Below are 22,447 nucleotides of genomic sequence, written 5' to 3'. Positions count from 1 at the left end.
GCCTTCTCTGTATTCTCAATATCTGTATTCATAGTTCTTGCCAGCTTTTTCTGTATTCTCAATATCTGTATTCATAGTTCCTGCCAGCTTTCTCTATATTCTCAATATCTGTATTCTTAGTTCCTGCTTTCTCTGTATTCTCAATATTTGTATTCTTAGTTCCGGCTTTCTGTGTATTCTCAATATTTGTATTCTTAGTTCCGGCTTTCTGTGTATTCTCAATATTTGTATTCTTAGTTCCGGCTTTCTGTGTATTCTCAATATCTGTATCCTCAGTCACTGCTTTCTCTGTATTCTCTGTTGCTTTCTTAATTACTGCCTTTTCTACTTTCTTAGTTCCTGCTTTCTCTATATTCTCAGTTGCTTTGCCTTTTCTACTTTCTTAGTTCCTGCTTTCACTATATTCTCAGTTGCTTTCTCTGTATTCTCAGTTGCTTTCTTAATTACTGCCTTTTCTTAATTACTGCCTTTGCTACTTTCTTAGTTCTTTGCTACTTTCTTAGTTCCTGCTTTCTCTGTATTTTCAGTTGCTTTCTTAATTACTGCCTTTTCTACTTTCTTAATTCCTCCTTTCTCTATATTCTCAATATTTGTATTATTAGTTCTTGCTTTCTTATAATCTCAATATTTGTATTCTTAGTTCCTGCTTTCTCTATTGTATTCTTAGTATATTTGTATTCTTAGTTTCTGCTTTCTATTCTTAGTTCCTGCTTTCTATTCTTAGTTCCTGCTTTCTATTCTTAGTTCCTGCTTTCTCTATATTCTCAATATTTGTATTCTTAGTTTCTGCTTTTCCTGCTTTCTTAGTTCCTGCTGCTTTTTGCTTTTCCCATATTATGTTCCTGCTTTTCCTGTATTCTCAGGGCCTGCTTTTCCTGTGTTCATTATGTTCCTGCTTTTCCTGTATTCTCAGGGCCTGCTTTTCCTGTGTTCGCTTTCCCCTTTTCCTGTATTATGCTTCTGCTTTTCCTGTATTCTCAGTTTTTGCTTCTACTTTTCATGTTTTCTCATTTTCTGCTTCTCAGTTTCTGCCTTCCCTACCTTCTCAGTTTCAAAGTATTCTATGAAAAAATGAGTGGGTAAATAATTTCATAAAATTGAAAATAAATAATGTTATCAAATAGGCTCTAGACAATTTATCTTGTAATTTTTTAAACCCAACAAAACGGAGAATTAATAATTGTATTTATAACATTGACAATGATCAACAAAACTGAAAATTAATAGGTGTATTTATAACGTTGGCAATGATGCTTACCCAATTAAATGACAAAAGGTTTGTGTGAGAGAGATGCTTAGGCTTAGCGTAAAAATGATAAATAAAGTGTATTTCATTATTCAATTATAAATTAAGAGGTTTGAAGTGAAAACGGTAAGGATGACTTCAATTATAAATTAAGAGGTTTAAATGACAAATGTTTTCTCCCGTATAATAACGGTAAGGATGACTTCAATTTTTCTTCCAAAGCCCATATATAGAAACAAACTCAATCATTTTACTAAAAGTTCTAAGCAAGCCCACATGTAAATGAATTGAGCCTAATAATGATATTGCTGTACTCATTTAATCATGAACCTATTAGCACACAAAATCTTTTTAATGATTTATCCTGTCAGTGCCTCTAGCCAACAACTGCTTAATTAATTGTGCATAAAATTTATATTGAAAAAAATCGATAGATTGTGTTGAGGAAGCAAACAAAGAAAAATCTAAGTTTAATGATGCGTGTGTATGTATGAATATGTATATATAGATAAAGTGCAACCAAAATTACCAAGGAATAGCCAATTCACATACCTGGGAACATATTCTTGCATCAGTTATTGCCAAGGCTATGCAGTCTCATGTCAACGCTATTTATAAATGACAAGTGTCAAGGTTAGCAAAAGCCTTTAGAAACAAAAACAACCAAGTGGGTAGGTTTCTTTTATGTTGTTCTCGAGAATAAAATATTTGAAGATGGAAAAAGGAAATACCTTTAAAAGAATGATTAATACGCTGAGCTTTGGATGTCCAAGGTATCTCCAGGAGCAGTAAGCATTTGAACTATATATAAGATGGATGCCTTACACTTGATGTTGCTGATTTTCTTCGAATCTCCATAACAATTTCTGCATGACGGAATCATCGTTCTTTAAATATTACAGACTGATATTCTAATTGAGCCCTACGCAAAACCAACCTTCGTTGATCATGGAAAGATATACACGTCCTCCTCTTTACAAATGTGTGCTGGATCACGTTTTGGACCTCCACGGCGTTCATTAACTTCAGCATTCTCAAACCAACATTCAAGTCCTAGCTATAAAATGAGAAGCTTTTGGAGTTTCTATAGAATGGAACAATATGTGTAAATTCCCTAACCTCGTCACAACCTCCCAAGGGAAGGAAATCCAAAAGATAAACTGACTTGTCATGTTATCTAATAGTGATTCTAAGCCACAACTTCCTCTCACTTGGACCATTGTGTAGGATAATTTGGCAAGGAATACTTGACGCAATATCTACCCCTCAAAAGTGAGATATGAAAATATTATTACTCAACAAAAGAATAAAGATCTAAGAATAAGAAATAGAATTGAGATCGAAGGTTCTTCTTCATTGATATTCATAACCCTTTAAATAGATATAAGATACCAACTAATACCTACAAATAAGAAAATATAAGCTAACTAAATCTTGAGAATAAAATAAAATATACTACAATTCAAATTTAACTAATTACGAATATCTAAAATATATTTTCTAACTAATATATTCTTCAAGATATTAAATGATTACGAATATCATATATTCTATAACTAATTCAAACTCGAAATAAGTTGCACTAAATTCTGACAATACCAACGGGTAGTCGTGGAACAAAATAGAGGGGGTTTTCATAGTCATTATTATCTGGAATCACTAGTTCTGCCTTGAAGTGCTTAAGTTTTTCTGAAATTTCTAGATGGTTAAGCCTGAAAGATTTAACCAGTTTTCCCCAGTCAAGTGAATTGCAAGAAGATTTAGGAGTAATGGTGCCTAGCTTCTACAATCCTATTTGAACTTCAGATACAAAAGTTGATTGAAATGTACCCCTATATCTCCCCATGCTAGCTTTCCCAATAAGAGTTCCCATTCTTCAATTCTATGAGGACTAATGTTTTGAAGACATCAAATTCCATACCTTTGCAGCCAGCTTCGTTATCTTGAGATACTGCATTGTAGAAGTTAAGGAACCACTGTATCTGTCCGTTTGATACGTGAATACTCCCAATGCTTCCTTGCAAAATCTGCAACTACGAAAAAATGAGGAAGTTAGACCAAAGATGGTCAAATATGAATACTTGCCTGCCAATGATAAGGATGAGAACTAAAGAGAAAATGATAAAGCATTTTTTGGAATGATGAACAGAATAAAAGTAAACCTCCATTCCATGGAAAAACTGTACCGACACTAAGCAAAAACAAACATCCCCCACCCCAATTAACTTCCAAAAGCCACCCCAACAAGTGTTTGATACACTTGGAGTATAGTGACTAAAGGCACGATTTAATGCCAACCAAAGGGCAGAGCAGAACATAGGTAGCTCAAAAACTTCTATGATCTATCCACTCTGTTATTTTAACACTACATTTTTCTTTCCACCTAAGATAAGAACAAAATTTTCAGGGCATTGGATTTTTTATCTTTTTTTATCAGCATAGGCAGCTGATCTTGTACTTTCTAATAAAAGCTTCATAGTATTACCATACGTAAAGAACAATTCATTTAATGTATAACCTCAAAAAACGTTCAGCAAAGTAACTGATATACAAACCTCAAAGTCTTGCACCATAGTCTTGATAGATTCTATGGCATCACCATCTTTGAGCTGCTGCACATGTATCTTGCAGGCGTCTTAAGGGAGGCAATGGCAAGTATATCATTGAAAGAACTTCCAGGTGTAGGTGAGCAAGGGCCTCCCACGGGATTAAACCCCAGCTCAAATAATCCAATGTTTTTACTATTTTGCAGCAAGCAAGCAAAAATGGTGCTTTGATCCATATTGTCGTCCAAAGCATGAGAGATCCTTCCAAGCAATGTAGCTGCATAAGAAAACATTCTTAGTGGAATCCTAAGATTATGATTGTCCAAAACGGGAGCTAAAATAGCAGAACAAGGCTTGCAATCACCTTCACACTATCAAATCCAAGCTTTCCTTCAGACGTTGGGCCTATTTGAAACAAGGGACAAGTTCAAGATAGTTAACAGTACATCATAATCCATTGATATTCACGAGTTAGCTTTCTAGTTTCTATTAATAAACATAAAAGATTGAAATGTAGATATGCCACACATGCACCACTGAAAACTGGAATAAGTCGTAAAAGTTGAAAGCTAATCGCCAACGAATCTTCCAAATGTGTTTCGCACATATTGATATCAAGTTTTTTTTTTTTTTTAATATTTTAAAACAACAAACTAAAACATCATTTTTTTTAAAAAAAATATAAAGAGATATAATTTTGAATGATACCTGTGATTTAATCGAGAAGCTATAACAGTTACTAGAATCTCTTAGACATTAAATTTAAAAGTGCATACTGAGATGAACTCGAGAGAGGAGAAGAAAAAGAAATTAATACATATGAATGAGTCAATATCCAGCCACAAATTAAATGATTTCATTAAACTATTAGATGAGTCAAATAATACTATGTAGGAAAATAAAAAAGGCAAGCTAAGTCCTTGATAATGGAGGTAACCATATTTACACCATTCTGACCATATGAAACAGCAGGGAGAGCACATCAGACTCGTCCTAGCAATTAATAGGTGACATTAGAACGTCAAAAATATTGAAGTTGTGTTGGAGGTCGATTCCATTTTTAGAAGGAATGGACATAATAAGTAAAAAAGAATGTTTAGAAATTATACACAAAAACGTAAACGAAGAAATAATACAGGGAAGGGCCAAGGGAGGACAATACCTGTGGGTATGATTCTAAACTTTCGAGAAGACCATTAAAAGACGGTTGGAATGTCCAAATCAAGCAGCTTCGCTAATTTAGGAATTTTCCTTAAAGCAGATCTTACGTGACCATTATTGTCACTTAAAGCACTGAGAAACTGCAAGGTCAATGTTGATATAAGAATAATATGAACCGAATTAAGATAATGATCTTTACAACCCAGCTCAAATATTAAAACAAATAAATTGATTCTTTGGATGATTTAACGGTGAACAGCTTCGTGTGAAACCGTAAAGTTCAAACTTGTAATAGTAAACTACTAAAGATACAAAAACTGTTACACATGTAACGTAACCTTAGAAAGCTATCATTGAACACATATTATGAGCAATTGAAGGACTCCAAAACATAGAATAAGGATTAAATATACCACGTGCATATGCGCTTCTTGCAATTTCAAACAATTGGACATTACCATGCGCTGAAATGTCTCCAAAGGCTGCAAGCGGACAGAAACTGAATCATCATTCAGGACATCCATCAGTAAATTTAAGGCTTCGCCAGCAAATTTCGTTGATAGGATGGACAAAGTATACAAAGCATCGCAGGCAGACTTTCGCACCTTGAGATTAAGAGAAATCGCAATATTATAATCACCATTTATTTGCAGAAATATATATACGACAAAATGTGAATATGATTCACTCGTAGCTAAAATCTGATTTACAAGACTGGATTTCATTCTGTAAAGCTTCTATTCATTTCCTGAATTTTCTTTTATCTCTCTCTCTTGAAAAGGCCAGTGATTTTTCACTTAAAATCATTTAACACAGCAATCTAATAAGATAATGCGTTTGCAGGAGGATACTGAGGAACATTATGGTAATAATGGTAAGGTGCTTAAACAAGCAAGCTGAAAAACTATCAACCAAGACCTCGTGGCATAAAACATGAAGAAACTACAAGATTAAATTTAGAAAAGAAAAGCGTGTCAAGAATGATGATTGATTACAACGATGTTGGAGATATAGGGGTACATTTCAACCATACATACAAACATAAGTTACCTGATAGAATTCATCTTCTACGCCATTGAACACTAAACATAAGAACTGAGAGAAACGGACACGGAAAAGAGAAATCGCATCTAAAGTTGCACACAACCAAGGAATGAATACTTAAAACCAAGTTGTTCCACCGCACGCAAAGAGAACAAAAGCTATCCAGAGACAAACCAGGACTAGGTCCAAGTAAGTTCGTCAATCTGCACACCACACTAATGGTATCCAAACAACTTTGTTCTAATAGTAACAGTAAGAGTATTCATACATGAACATTGAAAAGACGGAGGCAGTCGTGAACATGTGAAAAAATCACAATGTAAACTCTAAATTCTTCATATTTTTGTTCTCAATCTTCGTGAATGAGAAACCAGCTTCATCGAATGGATGAGTGCAAAAGATGGAACTACCTATATGGAATGGATAATCTCAACCAAGCAATCTAACGAGTTACGGAGAAAATATTATGGATCAATACAACTCTAGATGAAAATGATATCTCAAAATCTAGTTAAGAACAGCACCGTAAACAATAAATGATAACTTCTTCAAATGAGTAAATATCAACAATCCAGAGAAATCAACAGCATAGTGAAATTTAAACTTACGTTAACGAATATTTCATCAGACAAATAGTTTCCTCTCTGGACTATGCGCCGCAACCATTAGATCTCAGGTGATGACCTGTATCAATCGCGAAGAGGTGTTGCTGCTAAAGGAACATGATATTCCGTGTATATAACACAGTAAATAATTAGTTCTCGCCATCAACTCATCAAACATCTATGTATATATCAAATAGAGGACTATGAATCTTAAGGAACAGCGACTTACTACCGAACTGAAATCACTTCATAACAATCTTCATGTTGTAAAAACAGAATCAATGAAGAGAGATCTGGAGAACGAGTGTCTTATAATGCGTATCGCAGCTGATCTAACAAAATCTTCCACGTCGTTTAGAAGCTCAATAGCACGCAATAGAAACCTTCAATCATGCTGCCGTCTTCGAGAACTCTATTCCACAAACCTGCAACCTGTAACAGCTTTTCTAACATAATGATACGGATCCTTCGTAAACCCTAGGAAAAGAGTGAATAACTGCGATGGATTTATTTGGAACCTCTCGGTGTTATTGTGAAGCCAAGTTCTGATGGACGCTGAAGGAACAAAGCAAAGCGAGAAGAATGACTGATCGTCGAGTTCGTCAATGACATAAGCGAGTTCCGGATCCCGCTCCGCCATTGATGCTGCGAAACAAAGATTCAGCGATGTAGCATTTGATCGCCGCGAGGATCGTCAATTTGAAGTAGAGACAGAAAGGTAAACAACCTGAATCGAGATCAACCTTGGCTTGGTTCTCAACTCTGGCACGATGAATATAGAATTAGTTGTGGCCTCCTTGGTTCCGTCCGCAAACAAATAGCACGGAAAGGATGATGATGGATTGTGAAAAGAGAGAAACAGAATAATGGAGCAGAACCTTGAAAGAATGGCGACGGAGAGGGATTGGCGGGAGAATGAACGCAAATCAGGACGGTGATACGATTTTTTCTTTAATGCATCTTGAATTTTATTTTGCATTTAAATAATTTTTTTCCATTTTATTTAGGTGTCTTTGACTTGGTGACTTGATTAATTAAATCAATTTTTATTTTGAATAAAAAAAAGTAAATTATTTATTTATAAATATTAAATTAATATTTACTATCTAAAATTTAAAATAAATGTATTAAGAGGATTAATGAACTAACAGCAAACTATTATCTAATACAAACGATTGAGTTGAGTTTGAATTGAATTCTCTAAGACCTAATTTACCGTTATTCCTCGCTAGCTTACCGTTATTCCTCGCTAGCTCATCTCCTTAGAACTACACAACTCATAAAATTCATCGCTAGCTCATCTCCTTAGAACTTATACACAACTCATAAAACAGATTGGGTTCAAGTAAGGTCATAAATTTGTGTTGTCGAAATCGATGAACATAAGCTCGATTAGATTTACATTAGGTTGTTGTAGTGGGTTTAAGATTTATAAACGTGATTCATACACTTGGCACATAGTTTCGAGATGAACTATGTCAAAAATGAGAAACTCTGAGCTTCTAAAACCTCCTCTCAAGCTATAATAAGGCTACAATTTATCATACCCCAAGAAATCCAATAACCAAATTCGGAGGGCATAGATTTCAGTTTCTATAAGTTTCTATAATCTATTTCTTGTCCAATCCAACCAAAACTATGCGAACTCAAATTGAATAAATCATGACATTAGAAAATTTGGTAGCTTAAGGTTCAGCAATCACCTAAAATGATCTAGCTGCTGGATCGGAGAAGATGAACAATATGAAAAATATATTCCAATTTACGGAAGAAATGAATCACAGACCCAAATTTCTTTTTGTCAAGCACCCCAAATCTACATATCAAACAAGCATATCACAAACCAATGGCATGGAAAATGTGCGAAGAACTCCGGAACTTGACGAATAGGACAATTAAGAGAACAGAATTCCACAGTGTGTTATAACAAAAATCAAATACAAGACATAGCGATATCCATAGTAAGAGAAGAGAGGGAAAAAATTGAACACATAGAAATCGTATGCAGTATGATAATCTATCTTAAGGTAGAGAGCAGGTCGTTGATATGAAATTTTGCACAAAACAAAAAAAGAAAAATATAGCTGTATCTTATTTCGTCTACGCCAATTTTCAAGATTCAATGCCTTTACTGATACCGGAGCGAAGGCAATTCCATCCCTTGATCTATTCAAATCACGTGCGAGCAGCCACAGGAACGGCGGCAGCGGCGGCGCTGGAAGCCGCGCTGCTGAAGAACGAGAGGAATCCGGTGGATTCAGTTACTTGTTCGTCGAGGAAGAGATCCTCAGGAACCCTAAACGCACCATGGGCACAGACCAGACCCACACCGACCATAAGAGCCGAGACGAGGACCGATCCAACACTGGTGAGGAACACGACGAACACGCTGAGCAAAACCAAGAGAATTAGGGTTTCGCTATCCTTGAATGTGCGGCCAAATAGAACCAGCGGCTGATCCGACGGGCGGAAGAGGTAAAGGAATAGCCACGAGGATAAAAGCCCGACCAAAAGGAGAAGAGAAAACGGATGAGAAACGAGGGAAAATCCGAGGATCAGAGCAACCACAGCGAGATAATTGACGCGAAAATAGGAGTAATTCTTGCGGATTCGCAGAGTCGCTTCGGAGAACGACTCAGGCTTCGAAAAGGCCGTCCGATCCGCAACTTCAGCCCATGATCTCTGCTGGGAGAGGCCTTGTCGGAGCGATTCCGTTAGGTGGTTGATGAAGGCGCGAAAGGCCGGCGTGGTAACAGGGGCTTGAGATTGAACAGAACCGCCTGAGGCAGCGGCGGGGACGGTGCCGGATTGAGGATTGGAGATGGGAAGTATGGCCGGGGAGGAGGAAGCCATTGTCGGTGGATCTTGAGACTATTGGAAAATGGTAATCGCAGGCGCGAGAGAGGAGATTATTAACGAAGGATGATTCTCCCGTAATTTAGTCGGAAGGGAAATGAAAGAACGAAACTGACGATATAAAGCCTCCTCTGCCGATAAATAGTGGAGAAAAACGCGGTCGGGCGGAAGTTTTATTCCGTAAGGACGTTCCTTCGCTGTGGTTTCCTTCTATTTCTGATCGTGACCGTCCATTCATATTGATTTGATCGGTCAACCAACGGTAATGATTCATCTTTCTAGTTGGTAAAATATTCATTATTCAAATATAAGAAAAAAAAGTACATAATTTCACCTTTCCCTCATAATTGTTTTTTTTAATTCACCTTAACCTTATTATCATGTTTATTAGATATTTCAATTGAATTATTTAAATAAATTTTACAACTAGTTTTAATTTTGCATTTTAAAATTACTTCGATATTTTATCCTTTCTAAGGCAAATTTATTTGCCTTAATATCGAAGCAAAGTATTGACTCTGTACCATTTTATATTTGTGAACTCTTCTTGACGTGGCAAGATTGACATTTAATTATAGTATTATAAATTTCATTTTAATACATGCAAAGTTGCGTAAAAATATAAAATTAACGTGAGACTTGTTGATTTAAATTAAATATTTATAATAAAGTTAGATATTACGATAATTAATATAAAAAAAATATGATAAAATAAAAATGCGAGAGTAATACACTATACGATTAATTAATACATTAAAAAAAAGACATTTTTATATTGCTATATTAATTTTTAAATGTATTTTATTTTGGTCGGTGAAATTCTTCACGGGCTCAGCAATATAGCTTAAGTTATTAACTGAGCTCGGATGGCCATTGGATTATTATTGTATTCCGATACTTTTCATGTTGAACTGGTCAATTTAGATTAACGTTCTTGAAAGTCGTGCCTTATTTGTCAGATTCAACATATTCGTAATTGGTTAATATTAGCAGAATATATTAGTTATGAAATATATCTTTAATCAGTTAATATTTTTCCCTTTATGAGTATATTTTATTTTATTCTTAAGATTTAATTAGATATGAGTTTGAATTTTCTTTAATACAATAAATGTCGGCACCATTAGCAATGCTTGTTAAGGGTTTGGAAGTAATTTGAAGATATGTTTATTTTTTGGTGGATATGGGTGAATTTGGACCACGGACACTAGCTAAAAGGACCAAAAATATATATATACAAAGCGACTAAACCGACGAGAATCGTGTCACCTAGCAAGGAGAGATTGCCAACTAGAAAGAGGTAAATTCTATTAAGTTCTATAAGCTCAGCCAGACACCATACACTTATTTCAATCACTTTCTAAATTCTCTTAGTAGCTTGAATATCTGAGTCTGTATGACCAACACTACATTGATATGTATGTTTTTTTTTTGTGATACGGATCGCATTCTTCTCCACAAAAAAAACATCTCATAATTGTTGTCACATGAATGTTAGGTGCATTCTCCCTGTCTAGAATTTCACAACAACAAAATGTAATGGAAGAAAAAGATGGCTTATGATGTAGGGCTTATTGGTGTGCTTAATGGTTCAATTCATTACACAAATTCCAACCATTTGATAATCTAATTTGCAATGATCAGTGGAGTAGAAGTGGTTTTTATTTATTTAGAGAAAGTATCAATTTCTACAAAAGAATTTCAATTTTACGAAGAAAAACAAAATTAAAGTAGAAAGCTTTTACTTTCTTTTCTCTTCCTCTTTTTTCTTTTTGGAATTTGTACGTTTTGGTAGAGTTTATTAATTATTTAATTTTCTGCCATAAACAGTTGAAATTTTTAATTGTTATCGGTTAGTAAATAAGATAAAATTGTAGTAATTAAACATAAGATTAAAATCTATTTAGTTTAATTTAGGTTCAATTTAATAAATTTTAAAATCCATGCAAATAGTTTTTATTTGAGAAATGTAACCCCCAATTTCAATAGATATTATCCACTTCTACTTTTGCCCATAAATATCGTCCACTTTGGTCACTTTTGCCCACAAATATCGTCTACTTTTGCCCACAAATATCGTTCACTTTTGCCCGTTACGTCAATTTTAAAACGCATATGCTAGAAAGAAGTTTCCACACTATTAACCGACGCGAAATGTCACAATCTACTCCCTTAGGTGTCCAATGCCCGTGTTGGCACACCGCCCAATGCTTGACTCTAATACCATTTGTAACAACTCAAGCCCATTAGTAGGATGTTATCTGTTTTGGCCTATGAAAATTCCAAATACACATGTCAATTACTCGGGCATGAGAATGAATTATTTTATCATTATTGTATTATTATTAGTAATATTTAAAAGTAGTAATATTTTATCATAATTCCCAGTATACATTATCCACCAACTATGCTTGACCCAATCAAATATAGCCGTTGGAGGAGCGACAAGGCGTTACAGAAGCAAAGGGAAAAAATAAATGTCACGTAGCCCGAATAACTGAAGAAAAAATGTAGCCGTTAACATAAAAGAACGAAGACTCAGACCCCATTATGTAGGGCTTACGCTAAATCCTTTCTCCGCCCTAAATTATAATAAAATTTCAGATTCTCACATGCTATCAGTCCAACTCCAACTCTTTCTCTCAGCTCATATCATTTTTCCGTTATTTTTCATTATCCTTTTTGTTTCTTCTTCTTCTCCTCCTATAAAACATATCTCCCAACTTTCAGAAACCCTAGAATAACCAGAGAAAAAAGAAGAAGAATCCAATCCTTCTTTTATCCTTTTGTTTTCTTCACACCCATTTCAGTTCATGCAGATTCTTGCACCAAAAATAGCTGTTTGGTGCTCTAAATCATCCAATAAGAACAGAAAATGGACGATCCAACAATGGAGAAATGGTTATTCGTACCTCAATGCTCTGTTTTTCGCTCATCTTTTGGCTTTTTCTCTTCAATCTGTCACCGGCCAGATGTGGGATGGAGTGGTTGTTACACAAGGAGATTTTCAAGCTCTTCAAGCTATAAAGCATGAACTTATTGATGTGAAAGGCGCTTTACATAGCTGGAATGGCAGTAATGGAGCTTGTTCCGGGCAGTGGGCAGGAATCAAGTGTGTGAAGGGACAGGTCATTGCCATACAGCTTCCATGGAAGGAACTCGCCGGCCGGATTTCCGACAGAATTGGGCAGCTCCGGGAACTTCGGAAGCTCAGCCTTCATGATAATGCGATCTCCGGCACCATTCCTCGGTCGCTCGGGTACCTTCCGAATCTCAGAGGAATTTATCTTTTCAACAACAGATTTTCAGGGTCTATTCCTCCTACAATTGGTAATCTTCCCCTTCTTCAAACTCTTGATTTGAGCAACAATTTCCTCACTGGAGAAATTCCTTCTAGTCTTGCAAATTCAACCAAATTGATTAGAGTTAATCTGAGCTACAATTCATTGTCGGGATCCATACCTCGAAGTTTTACACGGTCGTTTTCTCTTATAATTCTTGCCCTTCAGCACAATAATGTTTCTGGGATTGTCCCAGATTCTTGGGGTGGGTTTGGAAACAGAACTTGTCCACTTGGGGTTTTAACGCTTGATCATAATGTTATATCTGGAACAATTCCACCTTCTTTGACCAAATTGGAATGGCTTCAAGAGATTTCTTTCAGTGAAAATAAGATCTCTGGGGCTATACCAGCTGAAATCGGCAGGCTGAAGAGACTTCGCCGGTTGGATTTGTCGAAGAACGCCATCAATGGTGGCTTCCCTTCAAGTTTCACCAATCTGTCTTCTCTTGAGTCATTGAATGTTGAAGATAATCGCCTTGAAAGCCAGATTCCTGGAGATATTGATAGATTGCAGAATCTCTCAGTGATTAAGCTTGGGAAGAATCGATTTAATGGGGAGATTCCTGCAAGTTTAGGGAACATTTCTGCTATTAAACAACTTGATTTCTCAGAAAATAACTTCATGGGACAGATTCCACCATCATTGACTAATTTGTTGAATCTAACATCTTTCAATGTCTCCTACAACAATCTCTCTGGTCCTGTCCCAATTCCCCTGTCAAATAAGTTCAATGCGAGCTCTTTTGTTGGGAACCTTAAACTGTGTGGTTTTAGTTCTTCAACTCCATGTCTACCTGCTTCCTCCCCACAGAATATTACAAACCCATCAACCGAAGTCCCGAAACTGCATCGCCACCGCAAACTAAGTGTAAAGGACATAATTCTGATAGCGGCCGGAGCGCTGTTGGTGCTTCTACTTATTCTTTGCTCGATTTTACTCTGCTGTTTATTGTCAAAAAGAGCTGCTTCCAAAAAGAATGACAACATAACAGCCAAACAAGCTGCCGTGAGGAGCATCGAGAAAGGTAGTACTGAAGTAGGGGCGAGCGAAGCTGGCGGAAAACTAGTTCATTTTGATGGGCCATTTGTTTTCACTGCCGATGATCTTCTGTGTGCAACTGCGGAGATTATGGGCAAGAGCACATATGGAACAGCATACAAAGCAACATTAGAAGATGGTAATGAAGTAGCAGTGAAAAGATTAAGGGAAAAGACAACAAAAGGGCAGAAGGAATTCGAAACCGAAGTTGCGGGACTCGGAAAAATTCGACACCCGAATCTACTTGCTCTTACAGCATACTACTTGGGCCCCAAAGGAGAGAAGCTTCTTGTCTTTGAATACATGCCTAGAGGAAGCCTCTCTTCCTTTCTTCATGGTAAGGCTTAGCGGTACAAATTTACAACCACGAAATCTTTCGATGTCATAGCTCAAACAAAGGGCGGATACTCAAAGCTACAGAGCATAAAAGAGGTTACTAATCTAGTTAAGTTACACTTGTAACTAATATACTTACTTTTGTTAACTTTATGCAGCTCGCGGGCCGGAAACGACAGTCGATTGGGCAACAAGGATGAAGATAGTGATTGGAATTACGCAAGGCTTAAACTATCTCCACACAGAGGAGAATCTAATTCATGGAAACCTCACATCCAGCAACATTTTGTTGGATGATCAAACCAATGCTCGTATAGCGGATTTTGGGCTTCCTAAGCTCATGACTTCAGCTGCAGCCACAAATGTGATTGCCACTGCAGGAACACAGGGCTACAATGCACCAGAGCTAACAAAGACCAAGAAACCGACAGCAAAGACAGATGTTTACAGCCTTGGAGTCATAATATTGGAAAACTTGACAGGAAAATCACCTGGAGAAGCCATGGATGGAATGGATTTACCTCAGTGGGTGGCCTCAAAAGTGAAGGAGGAGTGGACAAATGAAGTGTTTGATTTGGAGCTGATGAAAGACACACCCAATATTGGCGATGAACTGCTGAACACTTTAAAACTAGCCCTGCATTGCGTCGATCCCTCGCCAGCTTCTCGGCCCGACGTACCGCAAATTCTCCAGCAACTGGAGGAAATTAAGGCGGCTTCTACTTCTGGTGATGATGGCGCCAAAGATCAACCAGCAAATGAATAGAGCTGTATCAGCAAGATATAGATTACCAACAAGATCAAGCTCAGAAGATATGTATTCTTTTATTTTTTTGGTCAATTAGTACTCGAATTATTCTTTTATTCATATTGATTCTCGATGTAGGTGTATGTATATTGTCGATGTTACACGAGTATAATGCGAATCTTCAGTATAATTGGGAGTTTCTGTCTTCGATCATCTTTTTTGTTTATAGAAAGCTTAAATTCAAAAGCAAATACTCGAGTAAAAACGGCTTACCTAGTTAGAATATTGGGATTAACCCCTCTCCTTGCCCTGTTTTCCGGCGCCGGAAAATGACGATTTGAAGGGCGAAATAGTTCCGGCGATGTTGTAGTGATTGTTTTCGTGAATCATCACCGGAGTCCGGTCATTCGTCCCTGATTTCTGGCTGCGATTCGCCATAGAATAGAGCTCAACCCAATCATATTCTGCTGTAAAAACCCTAATCGGCATTATCTTTCTCAATCTTCCTCCGGATCAAGAATAATGAATTTAGACTCCATAAAATTATTAATTTAGGGGAAAAAAAATCAATCACAGTCAATAATTCATGACTATCTTCAAGTAAATCGAGCTGAAATTCACCCGTAGTATATGTTAATTAAAAATAAATACAAGCATATATTTATTTTAATTTTACAACTATTTTTTTAATTAAAGTTTTTAAAAATAAATAAATAGATGGTTTAATTATTAACTTTAAAATTATGGTTATTATTTATTGCTTAATTATCTTGTTTTGATTAAAAAAAATTATAACTCAAACCATTTTAATTATATCTAAAGAAAATGTCTCAATCCAACCTCTTTAATTGAACATCTCTAGTGACTCTTCAAAGAAAAAGACTTGAAAATAAGCCAATAACACGTTTTTTTAGCTGGATTCAATATAATTATTTAGTCAAATAAATTTTAGAATCTTCTCATTTTATCAAATTTTAAAAATAAATAATAATCAACGTGCTCGTTAGATAAAGCACGAGTGATGAGTCAGTGTTTGCATTGATTCAAAACACAGTAAGCTAGTCTTAAAGTTTTTGTTTTATCTAGTCCATTGCTAGCACACCGTTCAATGACTGACTCTGACCCATTATATATTTTAGGGAGAAGTTTCACCCTATAAAAAAAATATATATATATATATATATTTTTAACGTGGAATTAAAATTTTTAATTTAAGTAATGATTTAAATCAATTTATTGAAATAAGTAATAGAAAAAAAAGAAGTTGGGCCTGCAGGGCGAAGGAGGCCCAAAAGAGGAAGGAAATGAAAGAGGAGGGAGGGCAAGTGGGGAAAAATGAAAATAGGGTAGGCGTGAAGGCATCGAAAAGCAGACAAGACTGAAGAGTAGATGTAGACATTAAAAGCAGCTCCTCTTCTCTTGTTTCCCACTTGCATTTCCCAACTTCTTCAACTTGGCTCCCAAATCAAAACCCTGTCCCTTTCAATCCCCTCCCCCTTCACAACTTGCCTTTTAAAACACTCCCACATTAACCAACTTGCACCTTTCTTTTCACTCTCACGCTCATTATAAACCCATTTAAGTGGGACGTTAAAAAAAATTTATTATCCTACGTAAAGTTGATCTATGTTCACATTGGTAGATAAAACATCAATTATTTAATAAATGTTAATGCATTTTTTTTACACTTTGTATTACGAATCACAAACCTCTACAATAGTATGACATGATCTTACTCTTAATCAATGCAGAATTCTTTTCCCAATAATTCTCAAGAAAATTATATTTTAAAATAAAATAAAAACTTATTTTTTCCAATTAAATCTCTAATAAAAATAAGGATTTAGTGACGAAAGGCAATTTCTATTTTTGCATCAAACTATAGAAGAAAATAGATCCAACTTTTGCCTTTCTAATGTATTCAGCTGCTTCCAAAATAATGGCAGAAACATTATTATTATTATTATTATTTTTGTGTAAAAATTCAATGATTTTAAAAAAAAATTTCCCCTTTTCCCACTAGTTTCCAGTTGTCATGGAACGTGAGTGAAGCAATTCTTAATAATAATAATAATAAATATATTATTTAAAATCGGTGAAAATAAAAATAAAATAAAATAAAGGAAAAAGGGTAATCTCAGTCATCAGGTATGAGCGGTGTGAGTTATTGCATCGGATTTGGAGGCTAATGAGGCTGCCTGTATCTTGAATAACGACGTCGTCCTGACACAGACTTCTGATCGCTAAATGCCGGGCATTTCACGTGCCCAAAAATTTCACATTATTCATAATAATCTTAGTGATGACAACGGGACGGGGTGGGGTCGGAGATACGCTTTTCCTCTCCGTTCACGTGAGAATTTTTCATTCCCGTCCCGATCCCTTTCTCCATTTCAAAGAATTGGAGTCGGGATTCTCCATCAATAATTTAGTCCGTTCACAAAAAAAAAAAAAAAAAAAAAAAANAATTTAGTCCGTTAAAAAAAAAAAAAAAAAAAAAAAAATCTCATTTCCATTTCTTAAGTTAAAGTTAAAGTTAGTATTATTATTGTCTATTTATGCAATAATTAATTTTAAAAAATATTTACCATATTTATTCTAAATTTAACCTAAAAATTATTTATTTGAGAAATGATAACATACACAAACTTATTAATAATAGTTATAGAAAAGTTGAGATGGAAATGTTAAAAATAAAAATAAATAAATAAATGAAGGCCCTGTCTCCACTGCCCTTCACAATTTCACCCCTCTTTCTAGAACCTTCTAATTGCCAATGAGAATCTCTAGACGATTAAGCAAAAAATTGAAGAAACAGAGAACAGGGAAAATAGAGAAGGTTCTAATTGATGAAGTTGAGTTATGGCGGAGATTGATTATTGCGTTTATGCAAATTCTCGGCGAGTTTAGCTAACGACTGAAGATTGCAACGCAGAATCGTATCGACGAACACGGTTGTTTCTTCTTTGGTATTTCCCGGCGGCGTATCGACGGCGTAGGACTCCACGACGATGGTTTTATTTCCGCCGTCGGCTGGCGAAGGATGGAGTGTTGTGACGGATCTGTAGTTGGCGAGGCGGTGGTCTCCGCCGATCATGCTGAAACTGAGGATGTGGTGTTCGTCGTCGAGAATCTCGAGACGTTCGGTGCTGCAGCCGGCGGGAAGGCCGGAGATGACGTGGATCTCTCTTAGGGTTCCGACGTTGCCGTCGCCTACAACCACGTGGCAGCTCTTGACGAAGTGTTTGTAAGCCTGAGGGTTGTCGAACCGCCGGACCACTGACCAGACGGTGGAGACGGGGGCGGCGATTTCTCGGACCACGGCGGAGCAGGTCTGGTTGGGCCCCACAGCGTGCGTATGGTAAAGGGCCACGGATTCCTGCACTGGAAACCACTTCTGAGCCTCCTTATGGCAATGGATTGAGACGGAGATTGAATCGGAGCCGTTGATTTGGTCTATTAGAACAGACGATACAGAGGGCTTCGGTAGCATTTCCAGCGAAGAGAGCTTTTCACGATTCCACGGGAAACAAAAATACGTAAAAGAAATTAAAAAAAAAAATTAAATAGAAAGAGAGGATTTATCAGTTGCCACCCGCCAACGGCGAAGAACGGCGGCTGATCGACGGTTGATTTATAAGCTCAGCCTCTCAGCGATCGATCGTTCGGTCTTTTCGATTGGCTCACAGATGATTTAGCACGTTTGTGGATACCTGTTATATATATATAGTCTAAAAGTAACCTGATCGGGCGGAATTACCAAAATACCCTTCCCTCTCCTTTTACTTCCGTAGTTGTTTTATTTATTTATTTATTTATTTTAGTGAAAAAAAAAAAAACAAAACTTGCACAAACCACTTTTAAAATTATATCTTTCTTTTTTATTATTAAAAAAAATAATATCTTATTTATTGAGTTATATTTTAATTGATATCAAATTTTATATATTACGTTACAAAATAAACGAACAAGAAAATTTAAAATATTACGAAAAAACCTACCGAATCGACTTGATTGACTGGCCCTTTGTTTTTTTCTTTTGAAAAAATACCCACATGCTCTCTTTCGTAATATTGAAACTTGGCTATAAACAGGTAAGAAAAGAGAGGAAAATTCATAAGCGGGCCAAGGCTCATAAATGCGGCGTCGTGTTGAATAATATAGCACCCCAAACTATTCAGCAAATGGGCAACTTGGTAGATGGTTGCACATTGGAGAATAAATTCATAAAAGATGAAAGATTGCACGCCCAATTTGAAGGCCCGCAATTTTCTCATGCATTTGGGAGGGCCCCCTATTGGGATCTCAAATTTAATGTATGAATTACGCGTAGTCAACTTGAATTTTTAAAGACCGTACTTAGTGTTATGAGTGAATCTAGCTACTTGGGTCGAGTCTTGAAATTATAGAGATTTGGACCTCGAAAACGAGGAAGAGGAGGATGAAGCCCATTGTGGTTAACTCGTAGCCGACTCATGGGTTATGATTGGTTGACCCATGGGTTGGGTGAGGCCCAATTAGGGTGACACACACGAGCCCAGATATGGATTGACCAAAACTCATATGGTTGACTTGTACATGGGTCGGACCGGTTCATTATGCTCGAAAGAACATTGAGTTTGCAATCTAAGAGTTACGCTTAAGTGGAAGAGCGGTTCAAATTCTCAGCCATCAATTTCAGTAAGACTCTTAAAAGTCAATTAAAAATCTAAGAAAACCATAATTACGGAATATTTAGATACTTATATAACGGTTTAAAAGCATGGAATAGATTAAGTTTTTGCGACAAAAGGGTGATACTGTACATTTAAAAAATGTGTAATTTTTTGCGCTAGACCCAAAAAATATTTTTTTTATTCTCTATTTACAAAAAAATATGATATCGATTTGAGCATTAGAGTATACGTAGTTTCGAACTTTCCTTCAATATATAAATTTACATTTGAAATAATAAGAACAAACAACATATAATTACATGTGTTGGATGATGAAAGTTCCACAAAGATTATTTTAGGGAATAATCATGAGTTTATAAACAAAAAAATATTATCTCCATTATTACGAGGCTTTTTGGGGAATCTCAAAACAAAGTCACGATAGCTTATGCTCAAAGTGAACAATATCATATCGAGAGTCGTGTTTGTCTAACAACATGAAAAACAAACGACACGTGACAATCGAATTCACGAAGAAAAGTAATATAAACATCCATTTTTCGGTTTTTTAACGAGGAAAATGATGAAAATTAATTTAAATTCATTATGAAATTAATTTCCAGCCTTCAATTTGCAACATTTTGGCGAGAATAATAAAAAGAAAAATTGCGACAGCCCACCAAAAAACGACACCGTTAACTGGCTCACAATTTATTTTTTAATTTTTAATTTAATTTTAATATGAACCACATTTTGTTGGGCCCAGCGGCAGGCAAATCGGCCTCATGCCCATAGGCTATGTGTTATGGGCCTATAACCTCTGGAATCTAGTGCCTATGTCGGCCTCATCATATTTTTCAACAATTTTTAAGAGATTAATTAATGAAATAATTATGTAATTCAACCATGGTTATTTTTTTTATTAATGACTAATTAATCTTCCTTATCATTAAATTACTAAAATTTATTACCACATTTTACTCTTTGATTAGGAGAATCATTTCTTTTAACTATTTTATCTGTGTTAATTTGCTAATTTTAAATATGTTAATTAATTAATTAATTAATTAATTCTTCTATATTATTTGTATCATTTAAAATATTTTCAATTTGAAAGGATTTATTTATATTTAATTAATTAATTCTCCAATTATCTGTCACTATAATTTTCCGCTCTCTCAAATTTAAGAGAAATTGGGCCAGGATGTGGGCTGCTTGAATTACGGATCAAATGAATAGAACACTGAATTGGGCCAATGAGAAATGGGCTTAATCGGGCCCACGTAAAACCAAATGGGCTAAGACAACATTGAAAGTTCCAACCAAGCAGCAGCTTCCACGTTTTACGTTGTATCCCGCACCCAAAATTTGTCTGTTTTTTATCTGGACCGTTGGATTTCAAATGTTGAAAGGGCAGTTGGATATTTAAGCGACACGTGGCAACCTTAATTGAAACATAACGCACAGCCTGGAATTTGTCCTTTTATAATTTATTAATTTTAAGATATATTTATTTAATGTGATATCATAATCTATAAAACAATATCCAATTAGCTTTGAGCAATAGATAAATGTTTTAGTTTAATGATAAATCATGTAATAAAGAGATGTCATTTTTAATTGAATTATTTAATTTGGCAAATTAAATTAGTTTAGTTTTTAAGTATATAACTATTTAATTTTTTTTCTTTTATTTTAAAACAATTTATTTATAACAAATTTTATATTTCTTAGCAAAATAAAAAATTCTTTACCAAAATCAATGAGGTTAAGGAATGAAACTCAGGCTTAAATTATTTAAGTTTTGATTAATTTTTTTGAAAGTTTCACGGATTTTAATTTTTTTTTTAAATGAAAAAAATTGAAAATTCAACTCGGTCAAGAGATCAACCGTTCCAAGGTTCAAAATTGTCAACTACAAAGAGCCCATAACACATTGAAAAATTACCAAAGTGGACATGAAATAAGACGAGCATTAGTAAATGCTTGGGAGTCTAAGCTTAGTTGTTCTTCATTTTACTTATAAACCATTGGGTTTTGAGAAACATATTCTAAATTATAATATTTAAATAAATAATTCGATTTGATTTCAGTTGGCTTTATTGGCTCGATTTAATTATTTTGAACTATTACATAGTCGTTTCTAATGTAATTAAGGTAAGAAAATGTTTGATTATTTTGAACCATCACATAATTGTTTCTAATGTAATTAAGGTAAGAAAACGTCAATATAACTAATGTTTTGGACAATTATTAATTTTAGTACCATTAGGATTGGTTTTAGGATAGTTAAGATATGCTACTACGTGAATAGTCTATAAGTTTGGTTTTATGAATGAGATTATCATAGGTGAAGTTGAACCTATGAACGATCAATTAGGGTGTGCTTAGGCATCAGATTTAGCCTAAAAACAACAAGAGAGCTCACGGTTGGAAAGTATACATATTTTTAAAGTGCCTTAGTTAATATTTTTAAATACTCACTTATATTTATTATTTTTTCAAGTAAAGGTAAATGACCTACGCATGATTGATAGTGTTTGTTGAAGAGGTCCAAAAAACAAAACCCTAAACAGTTTATTGTGTATTTTAACTATGTGATAATAAGTCACGACTTTCTATAATGGCAAATTTATGAATATGTAAGTTGTTGATCATTTTTAATATAACATATTATTAAATAGTTATTAAAAAAAATCAATCGCACATATACGTATTAATAATCATTATTAAAATAATTATATCAGGTTTTCTATATATAATATATAATTTGGAAAATAAATCAAATCTTAATTAAAAATAGAGTTGAATCAATAAAATTTAATAGAAAATTTTAATTCTATGCATGAACTAAAAATTAATGATTTT

At 35.0% G+C, this 22,447-nt stretch overlaps 3 protein-coding genes and 2 long non-coding RNA genes across 5 annotated transcripts; 1 reads left to right on the top strand and 4 right to left on the bottom strand.

Moving 5' to 3' along the window:
• Positions 1 to 1,419: 1,419 nt before the first annotated feature.
• Positions 1,420 to 7,492, bottom strand: LOC111470243. The gene is made up of 11 exons (XR_002714999.1): positions 7,330 to 7,492; positions 7,121 to 7,247; positions 6,606 to 7,034; positions 5,412 to 5,558; positions 4,955 to 5,093; positions 4,157 to 4,197; positions 3,802 to 4,069; positions 3,168 to 3,273; positions 2,184 to 2,303; positions 1,978 to 2,112; positions 1,420 to 1,854 (listed from the first exon to the last, which is right to left on the bottom strand). It is a non-coding gene; the product is annotated as an uncharacterized LOC111470243 (long non-coding RNA).
• A 977-nt stretch (positions 7,493 to 8,469) lies between these two features.
• LOC111470186 (PRA1 family protein B4-like) lies at positions 8,470 to 9,592 on the bottom strand. Its single transcript, XM_023115712.1, has one exon. It carries the CDS (start codon positions 9,453 to 9,455, stop codon positions 8,778 to 8,780), a length of 678 nt encoding a protein of 225 aa, XP_022971480.1. The 5' UTR covers positions 9,456 to 9,592; the 3' UTR covers positions 8,470 to 8,777.
• A 2,323-nt stretch (positions 9,593 to 11,915) lies between these two features.
• LOC111470159 lies at positions 11,916 to 12,445 on the bottom strand. The gene is made up of 2 exons (XR_002714990.1): positions 12,371 to 12,445; positions 11,916 to 12,161 (listed from the first exon to the last, which is right to left on the bottom strand). It is a non-coding gene; the product is annotated as an uncharacterized LOC111470159 (long non-coding RNA).
• LOC111470158 (probably inactive leucine-rich repeat receptor-like protein kinase IMK2) lies at positions 12,232 to 15,128 on the top strand. Its single transcript, XM_023115662.1, has 2 exons — positions 12,232 to 14,177; positions 14,335 to 15,128. The coding sequence occupies exons 1-2, from the start codon at positions 12,272 to 12,274 to the stop codon at positions 14,940 to 14,942; spliced, it is 2,514 nt and encodes an 837-aa protein (XP_022971430.1). The 5' UTR covers positions 12,232 to 12,271; the 3' UTR covers positions 14,943 to 15,128.
• A 2,483-nt stretch (positions 15,129 to 17,611) lies between these two features.
• LOC111470284 (abscisic acid receptor PYL4-like) lies at positions 17,612 to 18,643 on the bottom strand. The gene has a single exon (XM_023115841.1). It carries the CDS (start codon positions 18,415 to 18,417, stop codon positions 17,785 to 17,787), a length of 633 nt encoding a protein of 210 aa, XP_022971609.1. The 5' UTR covers positions 18,418 to 18,643; the 3' UTR covers positions 17,612 to 17,784.
• Between the last annotated feature and the right edge of the window lie 3,804 nt (positions 18,644 to 22,447).

This window comes from Cucurbita maxima, unplaced genomic scaffold, assembly GCF_002738345.1.
Source record: "Cucurbita maxima cultivar Rimu unplaced genomic scaffold, Cmax_1.0 Cma_Scf00043, whole genome shotgun sequence".
NCBI classification, from domain to species: domain Eukaryota; kingdom Viridiplantae; phylum Streptophyta; class Magnoliopsida; order Cucurbitales; family Cucurbitaceae; genus Cucurbita; species Cucurbita maxima.
Note: the sequence above shows the minus strand (reverse complement) of the source record. Positions and strands in the feature narration are given on the sequence as shown.